Raw genomic sequence first — 18,810 nt, 5'->3', positions numbered from 1 at the left:
TATACTGTACTTTAATTGTGTTTCACGCAATAGTATTTTAAACAGCGTTCGGGGGGCGGGGTGAGTTTTTCAAATGGACCTATTGCTGATAAGTATCAGTCATATATCCGATTCTGTGTGGCTGATAAGGCTTTCGACTATGACGCAACGATAATAATCTATTCTTATTGGCTAAACCTTCCTGACGTATAAAATCTTTACGTTTCCCATTGGTCAGCTGCAGCAGGTTAAACTAGGGATCGTATTTTTGTTCCTGTGTCAACGAAAAGAAGAAAAGAACAGTTGACAGTGAGACCGGGCTAAGTTTTCACCACAGATAGTTTCCCCCCGACACTTTCACGGAAAAGTATCCTCACATCTGACAGCAACCAGAGCTCCACAGCCTCAGCAGAACTCTTTTTGAAGATGGTAAGTGGGATGATAGCCGAGCTTACAGCTAGCGGCTAACGGGGGGTTAGCTGCTAGCTTGTTCCGATGTTTAGCCGTCGCCAGCCGTCGAGCTCTCAGTTGGGTTATGTCTATTTACTGGAGTCTGTGGCGTTAATTAAAAGTCTTTATCTACGGCGTTTCATTTAAAAAAAATACACCGACTAGATTAAATGCCTTATGTGAAAATTTGACACCGCTGCGCACATTTTATCATTAATGATCGAATTGAGGCTAGGCTAGTGCTGCTAATGTAAAGTTACCTATTAAGTGTACGGTCCATAACGGGCTCTTTATGATCTTCACCATTATGGTATATCAGCGGTACATGGCTTTTTGTGATGTTTTAGAGCAAAAAATACATTAGCCTAAACAAATGAACATGAAGTTAGATGAACTTCTATTAACGTAATTCACTAGGTGCTGTCTGAAAAGCAATACAGCTTTGATTTGTCATTGCTAATACTTCAAATGATCCTGAGTATATGATTTACTATAAAAACAGACAAGTGTTACCCATCAATAAGAGAGGAAAAAATAATTTCCTATTTCATGTCGATGGTGGTTTTGCTTTAAGTTATGTCAGATAGATTTTGATTGATTGTTGATTATCAAGGTAACACCAGAGTACTGAATAAGTGAGTGTATGTGATACTATAGGCAGACACATTGGTTTGTTTTAGTGTTGAAACAATACATTGATAATAGTCAAATCCCATATAATTGACAATTTTGATTAAAAAGCTGTTTATTAGGTATAGAGTAACTGTATGCAACACGATTAATCGAATTGATAATCAGAAAATTAATCTGCAAATATTTTGATAATCGACTAATTGTTTCTGTATTTTTATAAGTAAAAATGTCAACTGTTTTTTTTGACAAATTTGATGTCATTGTGCAGCTTGATGTTTTCTCAAAATGCATCTAGCTTTTAGATTTTTTAGTTTTTTTTACAACATGCACTTCCTGATCTGACTAAACTACTTTTATGTCTCCCCAGAACTCCAATGTGGAGAATTTGCCCCCTCATGTTCTTCGCTTGGTATACAAAGAGGTTTCAGCTTTAGCAGCAGACCCGCCTGAGGGTATCAAGATTTATCCTAGTGATGAAGATATAACTGAACTGCACACAGCCATTGAAGGACCGGGTAAGTACTGCAATACAGTGTTGCATGGAGACTAATTAATTAAGTTTTGCCTCTAAAACTCCTTTAATAGTAAATTCAACACAGGTGTTAATCTGTATTGTTTTTTTAGTCATTGAAGTTTTTTTTCCTACCCTTTTCTACAGTCTCTCACTGAGCTGCCTCACGTACTCCGGTTTTAAGAATGTGAAATTAAATTACTGAAAGGTCAACAGAGCAACTTGAGTTTTGACATTTTTAATGATGGAACAGCTAAACGAACACATAACAATCACACAGGACGTTAGTAGATCATATATTGCACTTCAAAAATAAATTAAGTTGGCGTGACGTTATTAAATAGTCTAATTTTCACTTCACAATCATGCAGCTAATTGATGAAGTTATTCCTACAATAAAATAATTTTTGTAACTACATGACTTTATTGTGCCGGTACTTTGAGAGCTAACTTTAGCCAGTGGGGCAATTCGTAGATTGTCATTTATTGTGTACTACTCATAAAATTACAACTTTTAATTCATGTTGCATCCACATCGTGCTTCACGTCAGCTGCCTCAACACTACGCATTTAGTAGAATAACTTGATAACCACTTGGCAGTGAAGAGATTACATCACCTGATGACCAACCCTATATTTTCAGCCTGAGGTAATAACGCCTCTCAGCTGTTAACCTCCGTCTCTGATGTGGTCGAAGTGCTAACTGTTGTCTGCCCTACAGTTATGTTGGTTTTTGGTTGTTAGCCATTCAGCTTTAATGTTAAAATCTGCCACCAAACCTTGTTCATGGTTCCTCAAAAATGTTCACGTTATAGCATAAAGGATTAATTCTACATTTTTCTAATTGCATGTTAGACACATATTCAAACAGCCAACAGTGTTCAGTGCTTACCTGACACTTCCATCACACAGCGTCTTTATGCAACACTTTGATTTTTTAGGTGCTGATGTACTGCCAAATTTTACTACGGTGTTCTTCAGTCAAAGACGGCATATTTATCAGCTACTGTAGAAAACGTAGATCATTAACTTTCATTGATAATACAGTATGGTCCCATATTCATTACTGTGCGTTACTGCTTTCATCATAACCTAAACTAATTGTTATAAGGACAAGAAGTTTGAACTCACTGATCTGTGACAGACTTTGATTTAATGTTTTCTGTTTTTGTCAGTTGACTCAGTTGCCGCTTTATGACCCTCTTTCTTTTTATTGAGCAGGATTGGCACAGTCAGGACATACTGTTCATGTGATGAATTCTTTATGCTTTGACAGAGGGAACTCCATTTGCTGGTGGCATTTTCCGAATGCGTCTGGTCCTCGGGAAGGACTTCCCTGCTGTTCCACCCAAGGGGTATTTCCTGACCAAGATTTTTCACCCCAACGTGGGTCACAAAGGAGAGATCTGTGTCAACGTGCTGAAGAGGGACTGGAAGGCAGAACTCGGCCTCAGACATGTCTTACTTGTAAGAAGGTTCATCAGTCTTTGTTGTCCTGTCCTGTCAGTTGTGTTGATTTCGCTGTTGTGTTTTTAAACTACCATCTTCTCCTGTTTCCTCACAGACAATAAAGTGTCTTCTCATCCATCCGAACCCGGAGTCAGCTCTGAACGAAGAGGCTGGACGCTTGCTCCTAGAGGACTATGCAGAATATGAGTCCCGTGCTCGTCTGCTCACAGAGATCCACGCCATGGGTGGGCCTGGCGGGACCTCTGGGGCACCTCAGGACCCTAATGATGGCCCACAGCCGAAGAAGCACGCAGGTGACCCTATGAAGCGAGCGGGACCCAGTGCGGCAGCAGTGCCAGCAGCTCTGGGTAATGGAGCTAATGGAGCCAGTACCACCACCAGCAATAGCAACAGTAGCAGTAGCACTAATAATGTAGCAGGGAAAAAGAAAGCAGATAAAAAGCGGGCATTGAGGCGACTTTAATACCTCCAGAAAAATTCTGTGTGTGTGTGTGTGTGTGTGTGTGTGCGTGCGAGAGTGTGTAAATATAAATATTGAAGTGTGCTGACAATGTTTTTTGTTCCCTTTTTTTCTGACTCTTTCTACCACCGATCCAGACTGTCCACTTTGTACTCGTACCTTACCCTTTGCTTTGCCACCAGTCTGTCTCATCCTGTTGGTGTCACAGGTTTGTTAATTATTTCCATACCCAAAGACACGACGAAAGATACTTGTTCCTCTTTTAAAAGAAAGAAGACTCCTTCACTCGAAAATCATATCATGGATTGAATTTCGTCATCGGTTGTATTTTTTTTCCCATGGCCTATTCTGAATGAATGACACCTGAAATGGTCTTCACTGTGCTAAACATGGCCTCTAATGTCTGTCCATTAGTGAGACATTATTACTCTTGTCCTAGATCAGCTGTAAACATGATGTCGGCTCTTTTTAAACTGTCTCCTGCTAAACGCTGCTGTGATGGTACTGTGTACTGCTCAGCCATGCTCACCCTGAGCCGAAACCAGGATATAACTTAAAGTACAGTCAGGTTTTTTTCAAATTGAGCTGAGAGGAAATAATGGTAGAGTTTTCTACATAATTATGCAAGAAATCATTGGGAGAGAAATATTGTTAACTTCACATAAAATGGTATAAAATCTTTTGAAATTGTTTTTTGTTTTGTGATCTGAATGAAGTGAAGGTATGGAAAGAGTTAGTGGAGTTCAGAAAGTCTGTCATTGATCTTCATAAAATCTTTATCCCTTTTCAAGTTTTTTTTTTTTTTTTTATTTTTCTAAAATTGTTTCACAGTCCAGTATTTTCAAAAGTTGTTTATAATTGACATGTTCATATTCAGCTGTCTTGTGGTTGTGTGTGAAGATCTAGATAAGTGGCTGTAAGGGAATAGGGTAGGCTGCAATGCTACGTTTATAGAAAATCAATCCTCTTTTATCTGTATTAAACATACAGTGGTGTGACTCGCTTATACTACCCCTGCTCCCCTACAAAGCAGTACGTGCTCTCAAATACCCAGCTCTCCAACCAGCCATGTGGGTGCCAGAGAACACACCTGTAGGAAAACCTCCACATTTGATAGAAATTGTCTCCTCACTTGTTGCACTGGCAGGATTTCTACAGGCAGGTTTTCTCTCTGTGCTAAACACGTGCGGGGCCTACATTTCCCAAGGAAACACACTGAAGCTCTGTCTTAGTTGGAATGGAAAAGGTGCCTCTGAAACTCCTGTCACCGTGCAAACTGTTAGGTGGATATTTTTGTGTCCATTTTAAATTATTTAAGTTAATAAAACATTGAAATACGAGAAGTGAAATGAAAAATGAGTCATGTTTGCTCTTTTATTTGATGTCACTGCTTGCACAAATGTTTATTATTGGGGGGATTAAGCTGTTCTGTAGTGAAGTCTCAACATAGCTGAAGATGTTACTGTCCAGTGACGTATTATTGCACTTAATTTTTTCTATAGTGGTCTCCTGTTCTGCAGTGATGGAATAACCATTATGAGGAAACCAGTAATTGCATCCACCCCTGCAAACCCATGAGTGAAAGTGCAGCTGATGTAGCGTCATTCGGCTGTCTAATGACTGGCTATGCTGGCCTCCCACCCACCTGTGTAGAAATAGCAGCCTGTCATGCAGGTAATCATCAGGCCCTTAGACACCTGGGGGCCCCCGATAACCCTTTACACACCTTCCCCAAGTTCTGTTTTAGAAGTGCTTACCTCCTTCCCCACTTGGCATCATCCTGTGACGTTTTCCTTACTCTCTTTAAAGAAACACTTTAGAAAAGTGTGATGTTTTCTGGCATCAATCTGATTGGTTTTCCAGTGTCACTTACAGCGTTAATGATGTTGATCATGATTCACCCTGTAATGCGTAATCACTGATTTCCATTCATTTAACAGTCTGTGGTTAGGATTTAGAGGAAACCATCATGTGTGACAAAACTGAGGTGGCAACAGCCTGCGGCCCCTTGCTAAACAGCCCCCAAACAGCTTTACATTTATGTGTTTTTGAAAGATATTAAATTGTACTACTATTCAAACCCATTGTGCCCAGAAAAGGCTCCCAAAGCACTTAACATGATGCACCTGTGTACTTCTACTTCAGTTATTGGTTATACTGCAGATTCAAATTTTACCCATGAAATATAACAAATACTGATTAATAGTTCATTCAACTGTCCAGCATGAGTACATTTAAGTACATTGTGCTAATGGTGGGTCTATTTAATGACCAGCATGTAGGTTTTGGTGATGATGTTGCAGATTGCAACCAGGTGACTACCCCTCACCTCCCCTCCTCCTCTTCAAAACTTGTTGGAGACCACTGTAGTAGTAACGTGGCGTTGCAACATGGCGGCCTGGATGGATGATGTAAAGGGCTCAGTCTAAGGTAACAGAAACAGTGATTCTTATTATCAGGTGATAGTAGCCTACTAAAACATACTTATGGAAATCTTACGCACTGCACTTTTAACTAACAATTTGAATGCAGCATTTTCCCAGTCCAGTATAAACACTTCTACTAATAAAAAAAGGGTCTCAGTAGCCTACTTCTACCACTGCCAATACCAACATCCCCAGTTGGCCGAAGCCATTAAACCCGCCCCTGTGTGACAGTATTGAGCAACTAATACAAAGCCTCTATCTCTTCTCCACTCTTTCCTTATACGTTTTTATATATTTCCAGTTGTCCCCTTGCTCGTCATAAACTTAAAGAAATCCCCGAATAAGCCAAATGTAGGTCTGTGTCTAATTGACAGTTTCGCTCACGCTTCAGTGTAAGAGCTTTTGCGCCAATCCTCTCCCCTTCCCTGTTTTCATCGCTTTCATAATTGCCACCAACATAATGACACAGTTGCTGTGGCAACCATGTCTCTCTCTCTCTCTCGCTCTCTCTCTCGCTCTCTCTCTCTCTCTGTGTGTGTGTGTGTCTCTAACACACTCACACACACTCACACACTTTGAATCTCGGAGGTCTTCTGCTGAATTTATCGGCTGCATCAATTTTGGAATTGTGTTTCTTTATAAATTGCGTTTTCATCGCGTTAATTTACGCATCCTCGCATCCTCGCCTTGTCGTGCACTTTTGAGAGCGCAGTGACCAAATCCGTGACGGACATTTATATATATGTTATATATATATCAGCGCTAATAAAATGAGGGACATATGCTAATTCAATCAGAGAGGGGAATGAAATGGAGGGCACTAAGGATGAACGCCACCAGTTGAATGGGTCTAATGACCGCCAGCTCAGCGCCCAGAAGAGTTGAGTCTCACCAGTCTGACCGACCAATCACAGCGCTCCGTCACTGACGGACCTCCGTCAGGCCAGTCGCAGTTAGGCGGTGTAACCCATAGACTATGGTGTAACCCATAGACTATGGTGTAACCCATCTCGCTTGGAAATTATGAAGGGAACCAGCCTCAGTCAATTTCAGATGGAGAAAAGTTAAAATTGGTGATACTTTCTTTTGGGTGATATACACTATATATATATGTTGGTATGGTACACCTGGTGGTCAGGCTACTGAAATACTGCGGCTTCTCAAGGATAGTTAACTTGTGCGGATTTTCTCCCCCTGATGTATATAGTTTAACTGCTTTGTCACATGTGTGAGAAAATCTCAGAACATCTCGTTGGGAGCTGACTCTGTCTCCTGCTCGCGGTTTTTTCTTTCTCTCTCTTTTTCTGTCGTGAAAATGGATTATCAGTAGTCTCATGGGGACGCAGCTAGACCGATTGAGATCTGTAGCGCTTGTCAAAAACACGGACATTTAAAACAGGTGGCAGATCCAGCAACAGTTCACGCTGTCCGGATCATCCTCAGCTACAATTAACAGGCTGCCATCAGAGAGACGCTGAGATACAGTGCGCAGGCTCTCCCAGCGCTGTTTCTCTAGCATCAAACCCCAGAGCAGCGCACAGGTAAGACACGACATTATGCACCTTCTATTAATGCAACATCAATTACCGAATTACAGGCTGAAAACTGTTTTATACATTCATTGTGTGCTTGTGTGTTTATGTAAGATGAGTTTGGCATATGTTTAGACGCATCAGTTTGACTGGAGGCTGTCAAACAAAACATTTGGATGAAAGCTGCGCCACAGACACCACTGCACCTACGTTTTATGCTTTAGGCAGACATGTTTTCATCACTTGAACACTTAAATCGTCAACTTGCAGCACATTTTAAGAATATGGATATTAAGAGCACTGATAACACACAACGACACACACACACATACACCGGCACGGATACACCCACGCACTCTAACCCTACTGATACATGCAAGTCATGTCCATAACCCGCATGCTTCTTCAATGCAAGTTGCAACTTATTAACCTAATGAATGATGCATTGTAGTCTTAAGGAGTTGACGTGATCAATCGGCTGATGCAAAATCATTGCGCAGCTGATATTCACCGCTAAGGCTAAATGAACCGCTGCACCGCGTCTTTCTCGGTAATTAAACGTCTTTTGAGGGTTTTTTCCTCATTGATTTACACCACTGCACGTCTTACAACAGCGCTTCTACAGATAAAAAAGAGGCCATTTTGTTTAATTTCCAACAAACACCTGTTGAAATTGTTGCATGCCCACCAGTCTGCACAGCTCGTCAGCATCCTGCAAACCAAAGTGAAAAAAAGGGGGGGCCGTTTGGATCATTTGCTTTGACACAATTGCGTGCAGTGCCAGAAATCTGTTGAAATCTGTTGTCCTTCCTCCAGAGGCCGCGTAACTCTGGGATGCATCTTCACTGCTCTTCACTCTTTGGTCTCCATCCTTGCTCTCTGTATCCCTCTCTGCTGCATTGCTTCATGTAAAAGAGAGATACCTAGAGGAAAACATTAGCTTTTTTATATATGTTGAGTCACTTTACTGGAAAATGGCAAATATGTAACATTAGATTTCAGGGTTTGGGGATGCAGGTGGGCTGGCCCTCCATATTTTTTAAAGGTGAAATGATTTATTTTGAATTGAAAAATCTTATGCATTGAAAGAAAGCTGTAATTTCACATTTATTGGGGAGTAGTTTGACTATCTGGCCAGAGGAAAATAAATCTTCATCAAGGTGAATGAAATCGAGGCCTGAAAAACACGGTGATGGAAGTTGAGCAGCGTTCGCAGGTGACGGCGGCGAGGCATCAGTGTCATCTTGTTGAGCAAGAGATGTGGCAGATGTGACTTTTGAAAATGTGGTTTTTGGCTAATGGTGTAGATTGGATTCTGCCTCCCTTCTCTTTCATTGCCTCTTTCACTCACACACAGACAGAGCTGCAGTGCTATTCTGAGAGAGTTAGCTGCCTCAACCCACGCACAGAATCTGAGAAAGAGAGAAAGGCAGAATGAGGGAGAAAGAGGAGAAGGAGGGAGCAAGAGGAATAAAGGAGAGAGAGAGAGAGTGAAAAAGAGAGAGAGAGAGAGAGAGAGAGAGAGAGAGAGAGAGGTAGAGACTGACTAAAAGGAGGTTTACCGGATGCCTACTATAGTCTCTCACATGCACACACATGAACATCAATCACACACAAAAGGCTTTTTATTTTACAATCTGCCCCTTCAACTGCTCTAACAGTGGCTGATTTGTAGTCTTGATTAGCAGCCTTCTTGTGTGTGGCATGCACTGTATTTGCAGATCTGTTTGGTGGTGCTGTTTGTGTGATGTGCTATGTTGTATTGGTAAGTGCTGGGAGAAATGTACTTGATTCTGTGCCACCCACACACCGCCCTCCCACTCATGGTCGTCTCTGCATCTATACCTCTGGCTCTTCCCGCTCGCCACAATCTCTTTGCTCATTTAAATCCCTACCCTGCATTTATCCCTCTGCTTTCTTTCTCTCTTTTCTCTATCATTGGCTTTTCAGGAGCGTGTTCCTCCCGCAAACGGATCAGCGCACTAACACATACACACACACACACACACAATGCACAACACATAAAGCAATTAATAAAAATGACTTGTGTTGCAGATGCTGGCGTCACAAATGTCAAAAAGTGAGCAGAGAAGCTTGCAGACCTGCCCTCTAATCATGTCTCTTGTTTGCATTGCAGCGGACGCTCAGCCAACTCATTCCAGGTTTGATTGTCGACATGTAAACCCGAAGACAATTCTGGAAATCAAGCAGAACATTTAGAGACGGCAGAGGAGAAATTCTCCCGGAGAGATTTTTTTCTTTTTTTTTTTGGAACATTAGTCTGTGGGAGAGAAGTGCTACTTTGTGTCTCTCTTTTTTTTTCTCCTTTTGCTGAACTCTCCTCCGAAGGTTAGAGGAGCATGTAACTGAAACAAGTGGAGCCCTCGGTGATTTCAGCATTCTGTCTCCCCCATCTGTGCCTACATTCTCTGCTACAGATAGGGACGTTTTGATAATTACATATAATTATAATTTCTGTGGGAGATAGATCTGCCTCTGTCTATTATTGCCAACACCTCCAACACAATAACTTCACACATTTACATATTTCTCAACAAAAGTGATATTCTTTGAACCTCGGAGACGAATCAGGAATAATTTTACTTAGACATGTCACACGGAGAAATGATGCGCCATTCAGTTCATATCTAATTAGTGATACAGTTAAATGACAGGGGCAACTTTTGTGCCTGAAACTGCATACAGAACATTCAAAATCAACAACATTTGCCTAATTTTACGATGTGTTTCACAGGCTGTGAGCTGTTTCCTTGGTTTATGCTTGCTCCTAATTTTCAGTTGATACAATCTTCTAGCACTTAAAGCCTCCCCCATTATTACCCCCAGCCCAATCAAAGTCTGTGCCAGACGAGTACTGATGCACATTAATCCAACTATATAAAAGATTGAGATAAAGTACATGGTGTATCTATGGACGTGACGAGTGCCTAGAACAAGTGAATACGGCCATAAGTCTCAGCTTCAGAGGCTAGGTGTTATTAATGGACAGTTTTCAGAGTTAGTCCTGTCTTTCGTCAGTGGTGCAATCTGTTAATTACATTTGCTTGTTTACAATGCCAAAAAGCACCAAACATATGATGAGGATTAAAGATTTCACACATTTTTTCAGAAAATGATTGCTTACAGGTTAAATAAGTGCCAATTCTGAATGTATGTAGTGCCAGACTAAAATAGTCAACCAAGAACAAAACAGATCAAACTGTTTAGATTTGACAAAACAACCGGCCATAGACTACTGTTGCTCAAGTGCCATGATAAGCACAGGAATGTACAGGACTGCCATATTTTATTGAAAATTCTTGCTCCTAATTTTTACAGGCCCGTAGTATATATATTAAAAAACAATCCACCCAGGAGTATGGCAGATATTTGCATGGAGCAAGGAGATTATTATTGTCTTTTTGATAAAACTGCACCATTTTAGTGTTCTGGACTTGAAATGTGTTATCAGAGGGCAAGTCAGAACACTTTCTCGGTTCCTTTCTAGCAGTTAATCATTTTAATACCATTACCATCAATATTTGAAACCTACCAACTGATCTTTAAGATTTATTATCCCTGACCTTTTCTATAATTATACCATATTAAATGCTCAATTTCTGACTAGACAAAGAAACAGGCTCAACATTACTGAATGAACCGACTGATACATCATCAATATACAGTACATGCTACTTGAATATTCCACATGCCGTTTTAGTGGGTTAAACTGCAAAAGCGGATACAGCGTTGTAACTGCATTGACTCAACAACAGAAAATAGATCTCTTAGTCATGTAAAAATGACGCCCACCACCAATCTCCGAATCCTCGCTGTCTCCCTGCTCTCCCTCCTTACTGCCCCACTTACCACTGTTGTGGAGACCTCTCCGTCCCCCCCTCCACAGCACCTAGACCGCTCAGGGAGGCCGTTCACTGAGCAGCCCAAAATCGACCCGAGTCCCTCTCTCCTGCTCCTCGCCATCAAGGCCAATATCCGACCAGCTGCTCTCCAAGGCAGGACCAAAACCCCTGAGAAACTTCCAGAAACCTCAGAGGGAGTCCTGGAGACGCCTCCAAAACCCCTTCCTCAAGTCATGTTCCCCAAGAATGTGACTTCAGCTGAGGCCCTCGCACCTCCCTTAGGCGCAGCCCAGGTTGCACCGCGGATGATGGATGTATGGATTGATGTATGTCGGGGTTACTATGACGTAATGGGACAATTTGACAACGCTTTCAACTGCTCCAAGGACACCTTCATCTATTGCTGTGGAACTTGCCACTACCGCTTCTGCTGTCCAGATCGTAGCCGGCAACTGGATCAGGACATGTGCAAAAACTATGACTCTCCAGACTGGGCCAAGCCACAGACAGACGCCATGAATATACCAGAGGAATTAGGTCCTGACCCAGACTTTGATCCACTGAAGCAGCAGAGCCACAACACAGGCTTCGTCATCGGTGGGGTGATTGTGTTCATGGTGGCTGTAGCTATTGGCATCAAGGTGGTCTTCAACAAAGTGCAACAAGAAGCCCACCAAAGGGATCTTAATATGCCCAGGTGAGACTTTGAACATATTTTTCTTCTGTGTTTTCGTTCATTTATTTCCACTGCTGGATTTGTTTCTTCCACATATCAATACTATAATGAAATTAGGTTTTCAGGACTCCATAAATGGCCTAGATTCATCATTCTGGGCTCAGAATAATGTTAGTAGTCATCATCCGAAATAAATTTGATCCCCTTTGAGTGGATGCTGCAGAAATCATGGTTGTTTTGATTCCTCAGGGTTTTTCATCTTATGTATGGCCTGTATTCTTCACAATAAAGAAGTGTATTTGGTTTTTGTACAGGTCTCTTATCATTGACTAGTGGAGAATGATGGTAATCAGGCCAATATTAACTGTTGTTTTGGCCCTTAAAAGAAAGCCATACAAAAAAAAACTAGTAGCATATGGTTTTTCTAATTATGTAACATGTTCGTCACTGTATACACAGTTATATTGAATTAGTTTTTAGGTCATCGTGAAAGAGGCTGCAAAACCTCATTCCTCACTGCAAACACCACCACAATTCCTCACATTGCATAAATGTCTGTCACATCACTTGAATAACTCTGTAAGGTTAATGTGTTTGCTTTAGTCAGCGGCCATTATAAGCCTCAAAGCCTTCATCCTCGCATGAACATGGTCCATCTATTACCGATCCATTATGAGTAGTTTCACTGTCCAAGATAAATCAAACCTTATGAACACTTCTGTAATGACAATGAAAAAATACTTAACAAATACCAGGAGAGTAAGACATATTTCATCAACCTGAGTTTGACTTTAACTTTCTTTGTAACGATTATCAGACATAAACCAACAGATTACTGATTTAAACTTGCATTTCCTTTTTGCTTGTGTTAATGATGTCATTAGAGCCCTGGTTGACATGTTGCGACACCAGTCGAGCCCGGTCCAACAGGATGAGAGAAACAACAGCGTGGCTCTGGCTGTGGGGGACGGAACAGGGACACTAGGGAGACCTCCAAAAAATCTTTACGCCCCAGGACTTCCCAGCAAGGACAACAGATGTGAGAGTTCAGAGCTTTTTACAGCATTGCAAAAATAGCACAAATGACAGTACAATTTATCGTCTGTGTGCAGACACACATCGAGTTTGTCATGTCTGTATGTGAATGAATGATCTTTTGCCTGTGTCCCACCACAAAGATATCTCTGCAGCTATTTAAGAGAGATACAAATCTTTAAATTTAATATTGTAATCTTTAACAAAAGCATGTCTATCATAGATATCATTTGTAATTTCTCTGTACTGGCTATGCTCACAGAAAAAATATACTTCTACTTCAAGATTGAAGCAGTTAAATGTACAGGAATCTGCTCAGAGAGTCTTCGTGCATGAAAGATCACATGAAGGTGAATTGATGTAGATGGATAAAGGAGTATAGTCGCCTTGATCTTTTTGTGCTGAAACACCACTGAACTGCAAACTGCCTGACATCCATTTTGTGAGCTGATTACCTTATGTTCTTTTGACTTACAGTGGGCAATTTGCAACACAATTTCATCCACCCCTCAGGCTCCAGCCCTAAACACACCGCAACTATCGGTAAGGCAGCTGGTGAAAGCCAGGCTCCTATGTAAATTACATGTAATCATCTTGATGCTTCATTTACTTCATTCAGTTTCATATTAAGCTCAAAAGTAGACTGTTTCATCCTAACAATAACAATGATTATCATAGCTTTGGTTGCTTATGTTAGTGTTGAAAGCATTGTCTGTTCCAGTGAATATTAGCAGATTCAAACACTGCTACGTGCTGCGTGTTATATCCAGAGGAGCAAATCTCATTTAACACACAGTTGTTTTCTCCCGGTGGTCTCCGTAGAACGCACCCCTCGAATGAACAATGCTCAGCTGGCAGCTGGAGGCACCCTGCTCTCCAGTAAACACAACAACACCAAATCCCAGCCTGCCTTCCACCACTCCCTGCACAACCTGGCTCAGCTGCCTCCCTCCTATGAGAGTGCCACCAAGCCTGAGCTCAACAGATACTCCTCACTCAAACGGCTTGGTAAGTACCTTCAATTTTGAGAAATGAGGACAAATATACTGGTCTGTCTGCCCCTCGCTTCCCTTTACAGTGCGGCTTCTGCAGCTGTTTCATTAGTGCTGGAACATGGAGACGCTCTTGACACTATGGCATAGAGTGCAGAATGCGTCATTATGTGCTGAAAGTATTTACTGATAAACAATACAGAGAAATTTTGTTTGGCTTTCAGAAAAAGGTCTTGATGAGTACTCCTCTGGTTACTGCACCACCAAGCGCCGGCCTCACACAGCCCAGCCAGCCCTCCAGTCCTCTCAGCACCACCTCCACTGGGGTGGAGACTACACCCTCAGTGGGAGAGGAACCCTCCCCAGGCATGCAGTCCGTCCCTGGATCCCACCGCCACCCTCTGGCATGCCCGCCTCACCCACTCCCAATCCTTACCCCCTGGATCCCCCAGAGCCCCAGTACAACCCCAACTATGACACTCTCTCCAAGCCCGCGAGGAAAGTGAAATCCACTGATCAGCTGCTCAACATGGGTGACGTCCCTGGCAACACAGGAACCCTGTCCCGGCTGTCCAAGAACCAGCAACACCAGTACTACAAAGCCATGGCTGCCTCCAATAAGAACTCAAACACGCAGACCCTCACCCGCAAGACCCAGGACAGGCAGGACAGGCCAGAGAGACAGGAACGGCAGGAACGGCAGGAACGGCAGGACCGGCAGGAACGGCAGGAACGGCAAGAACGGCAAGAACGGCTGCTCATGTCCCCAGACCATTTGGAGGACAGGATGGGGGTCAGCGGAATGGGGGTTGTAGACCCGTACGCCCACACAGGTGGGATTGTCCCAACGCTGCCTCGCCAGCAGAAGGCCCAGTCCCAGCAGAATGTCTGCGCCACGCCCTCCCTCGACCGGCACCACATGATCAAGATGAACTCTCACCCCACGTCTGGACGAGAGCAGGAAAGGAACCCGGGCATGACCGGGCACATGAGTGGGGGCATGGGCTGGGCGGGGGAGATGCCCGGGGCAGGGGTAGTCATGGGAACGGGAACACTAGGGGGCCACAGCGCCAGGAGGATGGCTTTCGCAGCGAAAAGGCAGAACACCATTGAGCAGTTACATTTCATACCGGGAGGGGGCGGTGGGGGGTCAGCAGGAAGTGGGGGAGGCAGTCAGGGAATCAGGACGGGGAGTAAAAATGAGGTGACGGTGTGAGGTTTGTGCCTAATGCAGAGTTAACCCCTCATCAAAGGTTCGGGAATAGATCACCCTTCTGCATTTAACTATTAGATTTACAACTGCAAGTAATACAACTAGAATACAAGTATAAAGTATAGTAACAGTATAATGTGTTTAGGCTATTCAAATTAGTGTTATCTTGTTATTAAATAGCTTGAATATGATTACTTATAAAATTTAAACTCTAGGTGGGGAATATCTGTTCCAATTATGTGATAGCCTACATCAGCCATATTTTGTAAGAGAATTTGCCATATTGCCATATACAGCGGTGCCATTACTTGTAGAAAGACTGACTGGGAGGGTGAGACAAAACCAACAGAAGTGTCGTTCATACTTCTGTTTTTATATGTTTTTCAAAAAGTACTCAGGAGCCATATTAGATAGGGAAACAGACGATTTAAAGATTTTAAAAAAGAGGTAGATGAAGAGGAGGACCACGTGGAATATTGTATCACAGAATTTTTGTAGAGAATTGAGTCAACTAACCCACTGGACCGTCAACCTGCTCGGCCCTCACCAACAACGATATATTAAACTGAGTCTCATGGGCGAGCAGCAGGACAGACCAGATGAGTCTAGATGAAGTGAGTGCCTGGTGAGGGATTTCGGAGGTCTGACACTCACTGCTCACTCTGCTGAGCCAACCTCACCCTGACGCAGGGAGACAGAACTGCTTCTTGTTGCTTCCTGCGTGAATCAGCCGACAACGTGGGGGCTGTTTTAGGAGTTTGAACTCTTTGGACTGGGACACAGCAGCCTGACACTATTGGCAGGACTCCACGCCCGATTAAAACTGCGGACATACCCACATTACTAATCTGATGCCTGGGTTTTCCATGTGACCTTAGATCAAACCCCCAGAAGAAGTCTTGCGCTCTATCACTGTTACACTACAGAAGCTGATATTAGATCATGCTATGGGTGAGTTTTCCCTAATGTCCCCATCTATAGATCAGGACCTAACTGTAACAACAACGGGCTACCAAATAACTGAGAGCCATCAGTCGTATTATTATTATTATTACAAAAAAAAATCTTGACTTAAACCCACGAGTCAAGACGTGTTCAGTTTACTTATAAAAAGGCAACTTGCTTTAATGTAGGTTGTGTATGAGAGCAAAGGGCCTTTTTACAGAGCACAAATGAATAGACCATGACGCAGAGGTTGCACTTACACAACTGTCCTTCAAAGCCATTTATGGAGATACAAAGAAAAATACCACAGAGGAAGCTCGTCTGACAATCACCATTTTATTATTCTCACTAGGTGACAAATTATACAAGTCAGTGATATTTTGTACAGTCAAAGGATTGGCTTCAGAGCGAGCCAAGAGAGAGGGCGAGCAGGGGCCTTCTACTGCGTGGCTCCATATGCCGAAAGAGACTCGGGTGGTTAGGAAGCCCTTCCCATCCTCTGACGAAGACCTTGCTGTATCATAACGCACTTCAGCCAGTATGAATAAAATAAAAAAAAACTGAAAAGAGACAAAAAAAAAACTTCATCAATAACAACGCTTATCAATACTAAGGGCTATCCTATCCTATATACTGTAGTATGTGATATCTGTGGTCCATATAAAATGCTATCTCTTTCTCTTGATTTTGTGTTGATATTGTCATGATGTATTAAGTATTAACGTGTACAAAAAACAAGAGCAATTTAAGCACAGTTCAAAGAGAAACACAGAGACAAAACTTTGCACAAATCTATCCCCTGATATTTGCACCAGATACAAACATACTTTGTATCGTGTCCTCAAGGTTTACATTCTGTACAAGCACGGCTGAAGGTGTGACTGAGCAATGGTATTTAATTGGCAGAGGAGATTTTTTTTCTTTCTAATCAACAGAAATCACAGAGGTAATTACGCCGATCAAAGAGGAATTTGTTATTTGGGATTTGCTTTTGTTCAGTCATGTGAAAGGATACAGAGACTAGATGCTGATAAAACAGAAACACAGATTTTATTCGGACAATCTTCCTATACACAGTGCTAAATGTAGTTGTTATGAATATGATGGAGTGTTATTATTAATAATTATTATAACTGTTATGGTTATTATTAACAATTATCTTATGATGTGATGTTCTTTTACTTGGTGGGATTTAAGTGTTTATTGTTTTTAGATAACTAGCATTCTCATGACTAGTTGGTTTTTCATACATCGGGTCATAAATTCAAGTTTTTAAAAAACATTCCAAATCTTGATGCATGCCAGCTCCATTTCATTGAGAGGCATTTACAGTATGCCTGGATTCTAAGGTCATCGATGCTTACATGGCCACTTTTTCCAGCTGTATGTACTGTGCCTAGACATCGGCCTTATGACTTCTTGATCACAAGTGAATACTTAGGTTTCCACTCTGGTACAAAAAACATCTATTGAAAAAATCTGCAGCCTTCTATGTGTTGTTGACAGTGTTGTAACAGCCAGTGAGGGAGGGATAGACGTGTTCGGGACGGGCCAGAAGTTATCAACGTCACCAGACTAGACACAGTCTGCTGTCACTCGACGGCAGCAGCCTGACCCAATAACTTGTGGGTTGCACACACTGAAACCCATGATGCCATAATGTATGTGTGTTCGGATGAATGTTTATTACACAAGTGGGGAGGAAACGGAGGTCTAATGGAAACCCGAATGCTTTGAGTTCAGTGTCTTTTTTCAGGGAAATAGGACAGATGACATACAGTAGTATTAGATTTTTTTAATAGAGCCACAAAAGGTCTGTAGCAAAGTCTGTAAAATCTCACAAGCCATATCCATCGAAACTCATTATCACAATTTTATAAATGGTTAATCTAATTTGTGCAAGTATTGTATTTTGTATAGCTAGTACAATCAGAATATTTTGAGTGATCTCTTCAACATTAATTTGAGGATTCAACAAATTATGTGTTAGTATTTAATGAATTGTACAGTGCCAAACTCATAACATTTTGTTGTCTTTCTATTGTCACAGCCTTCTCCATGGCAACAGGGGTATTTCTTTTTCACAACTGAGAACTAATACACAGGAAAGTATGCTGAAAAGCCAGTTTTCAGAGAGAAATGAATGAATATGGTGTGTGTTCTAGCCATTATGAATTCATTTAGCATGAGGATGATTAATGGCCACCTGAAATGTAAAAAACATTACCAACAGTAAATTGTATGGACAGGGATCGCATCCAGTGATGAAACTCATGGATTTATTTTCATGCCTATAAATTTTAAAACAACCCTTTTGTTATTGTTCAATGCATTGATCCCCTTGGATACGACAGTGACTTACAAATAATTTGTATAATAAAGTTGGTGGGAAAAATGTTTTGTCATTTATTACAGAGTTCTTGTTCTTGAATGATCTTTACAACTGAGGGTAAATTTAGGACTTATTGTCGGACCACATTGAATGTAGCCTCCATCTGATATCTTTGAACTACCTCCAACTTCTTCAGTTTAAGTCTACTCCTCTGGCACATGCACCACAGTTATCAATATTTCCAAACCTAGGCACTGTTTCTTCTCATTCAGGAATATTGAAATAAATTCTCA

At 41.8% G+C, this 18,810-nt stretch overlaps 2 protein-coding genes across 2 annotated transcripts; both read left to right on the top strand.

Annotated features, from left to right (window-relative positions):
• The first annotated feature begins 276 nt into the window (after positions 1-276).
• Positions 277-4,859, top strand: ube2s (ubiquitin-conjugating enzyme E2S). The gene is made up of 4 exons (XM_053326589.1): positions 277-408; positions 1,430-1,577; positions 2,850-3,040; positions 3,138-4,859. Exons 1-4 carry the CDS (start codon positions 406-408, stop codon positions 3,504-3,506), a joined length of 711 nt encoding a protein of 236 aa, XP_053182564.1. The 5' UTR covers positions 277-405; the 3' UTR covers positions 3,507-4,859.
• Positions 4,860-11,140: 6,281 nt separating this feature from the next.
• On the top strand, positions 11,141-18,574 carry LOC128365942 (uncharacterized). Its single transcript, XM_053326568.1, has 5 exons — positions 11,141-12,021; positions 12,885-13,039; positions 13,513-13,578; positions 13,858-14,043; positions 14,252-18,574. The coding sequence occupies exons 1-5, from the start codon at positions 11,264-11,266 to the stop codon at positions 15,241-15,243; spliced, it is 2,157 nt and encodes a 718-aa protein (XP_053182543.1). The 5' UTR covers positions 11,141-11,263; the 3' UTR covers positions 15,244-18,574.
• The last annotated feature ends 236 nt before the right edge of the window (positions 18,575-18,810 follow it).

The sequence above is a fragment of the Scomber japonicus genome, chromosome 10, assembly GCF_027409825.1.
Source record: "Scomber japonicus isolate fScoJap1 chromosome 10, fScoJap1.pri, whole genome shotgun sequence".
Lineage (NCBI taxonomy): Eukaryota > Metazoa > Chordata > Actinopteri > Scombriformes > Scombridae > Scomber > Scomber japonicus.
Note: the sequence above shows the minus strand (reverse complement) of the source record. Positions and strands in the feature narration are given on the sequence as shown.

Coding starts and splice junctions, on each gene's coding strand:
- ube2s (XM_053326589.1), top strand. Junction 1,578..2,849: donor CACAGCCATTGAAGGACCGG/GTAAGTACTGCA, acceptor ATGCTTTGACAG/AGGGAACTCCATTTGCTGGT. Junction 3,041..3,137: donor GCCTCAGACATGTCTTACTT/GTAAGAAGGTTC, acceptor GTTTCCTCACAG/ACAATAAAGTGTCTTCTCAT.
- LOC128365942 (XM_053326568.1), top strand. CDS start 11,264: ATGACGCCCACCACCAATCTCCGAATCCTCGCTGTCTCCCTGCTCTCC. Junction 13,579..13,857: donor TAAACACACCGCAACTATCG/GTAAGGCAGCTG, acceptor TGGTCTCCGTAG/AACGCACCCCTCGAATGAAC. Junction 14,044..14,251: donor CTCCTCACTCAAACGGCTTG/GTAAGTACCTTC, acceptor TTTGGCTTTCAG/AAAAAGGTCTTGATGAGTAC.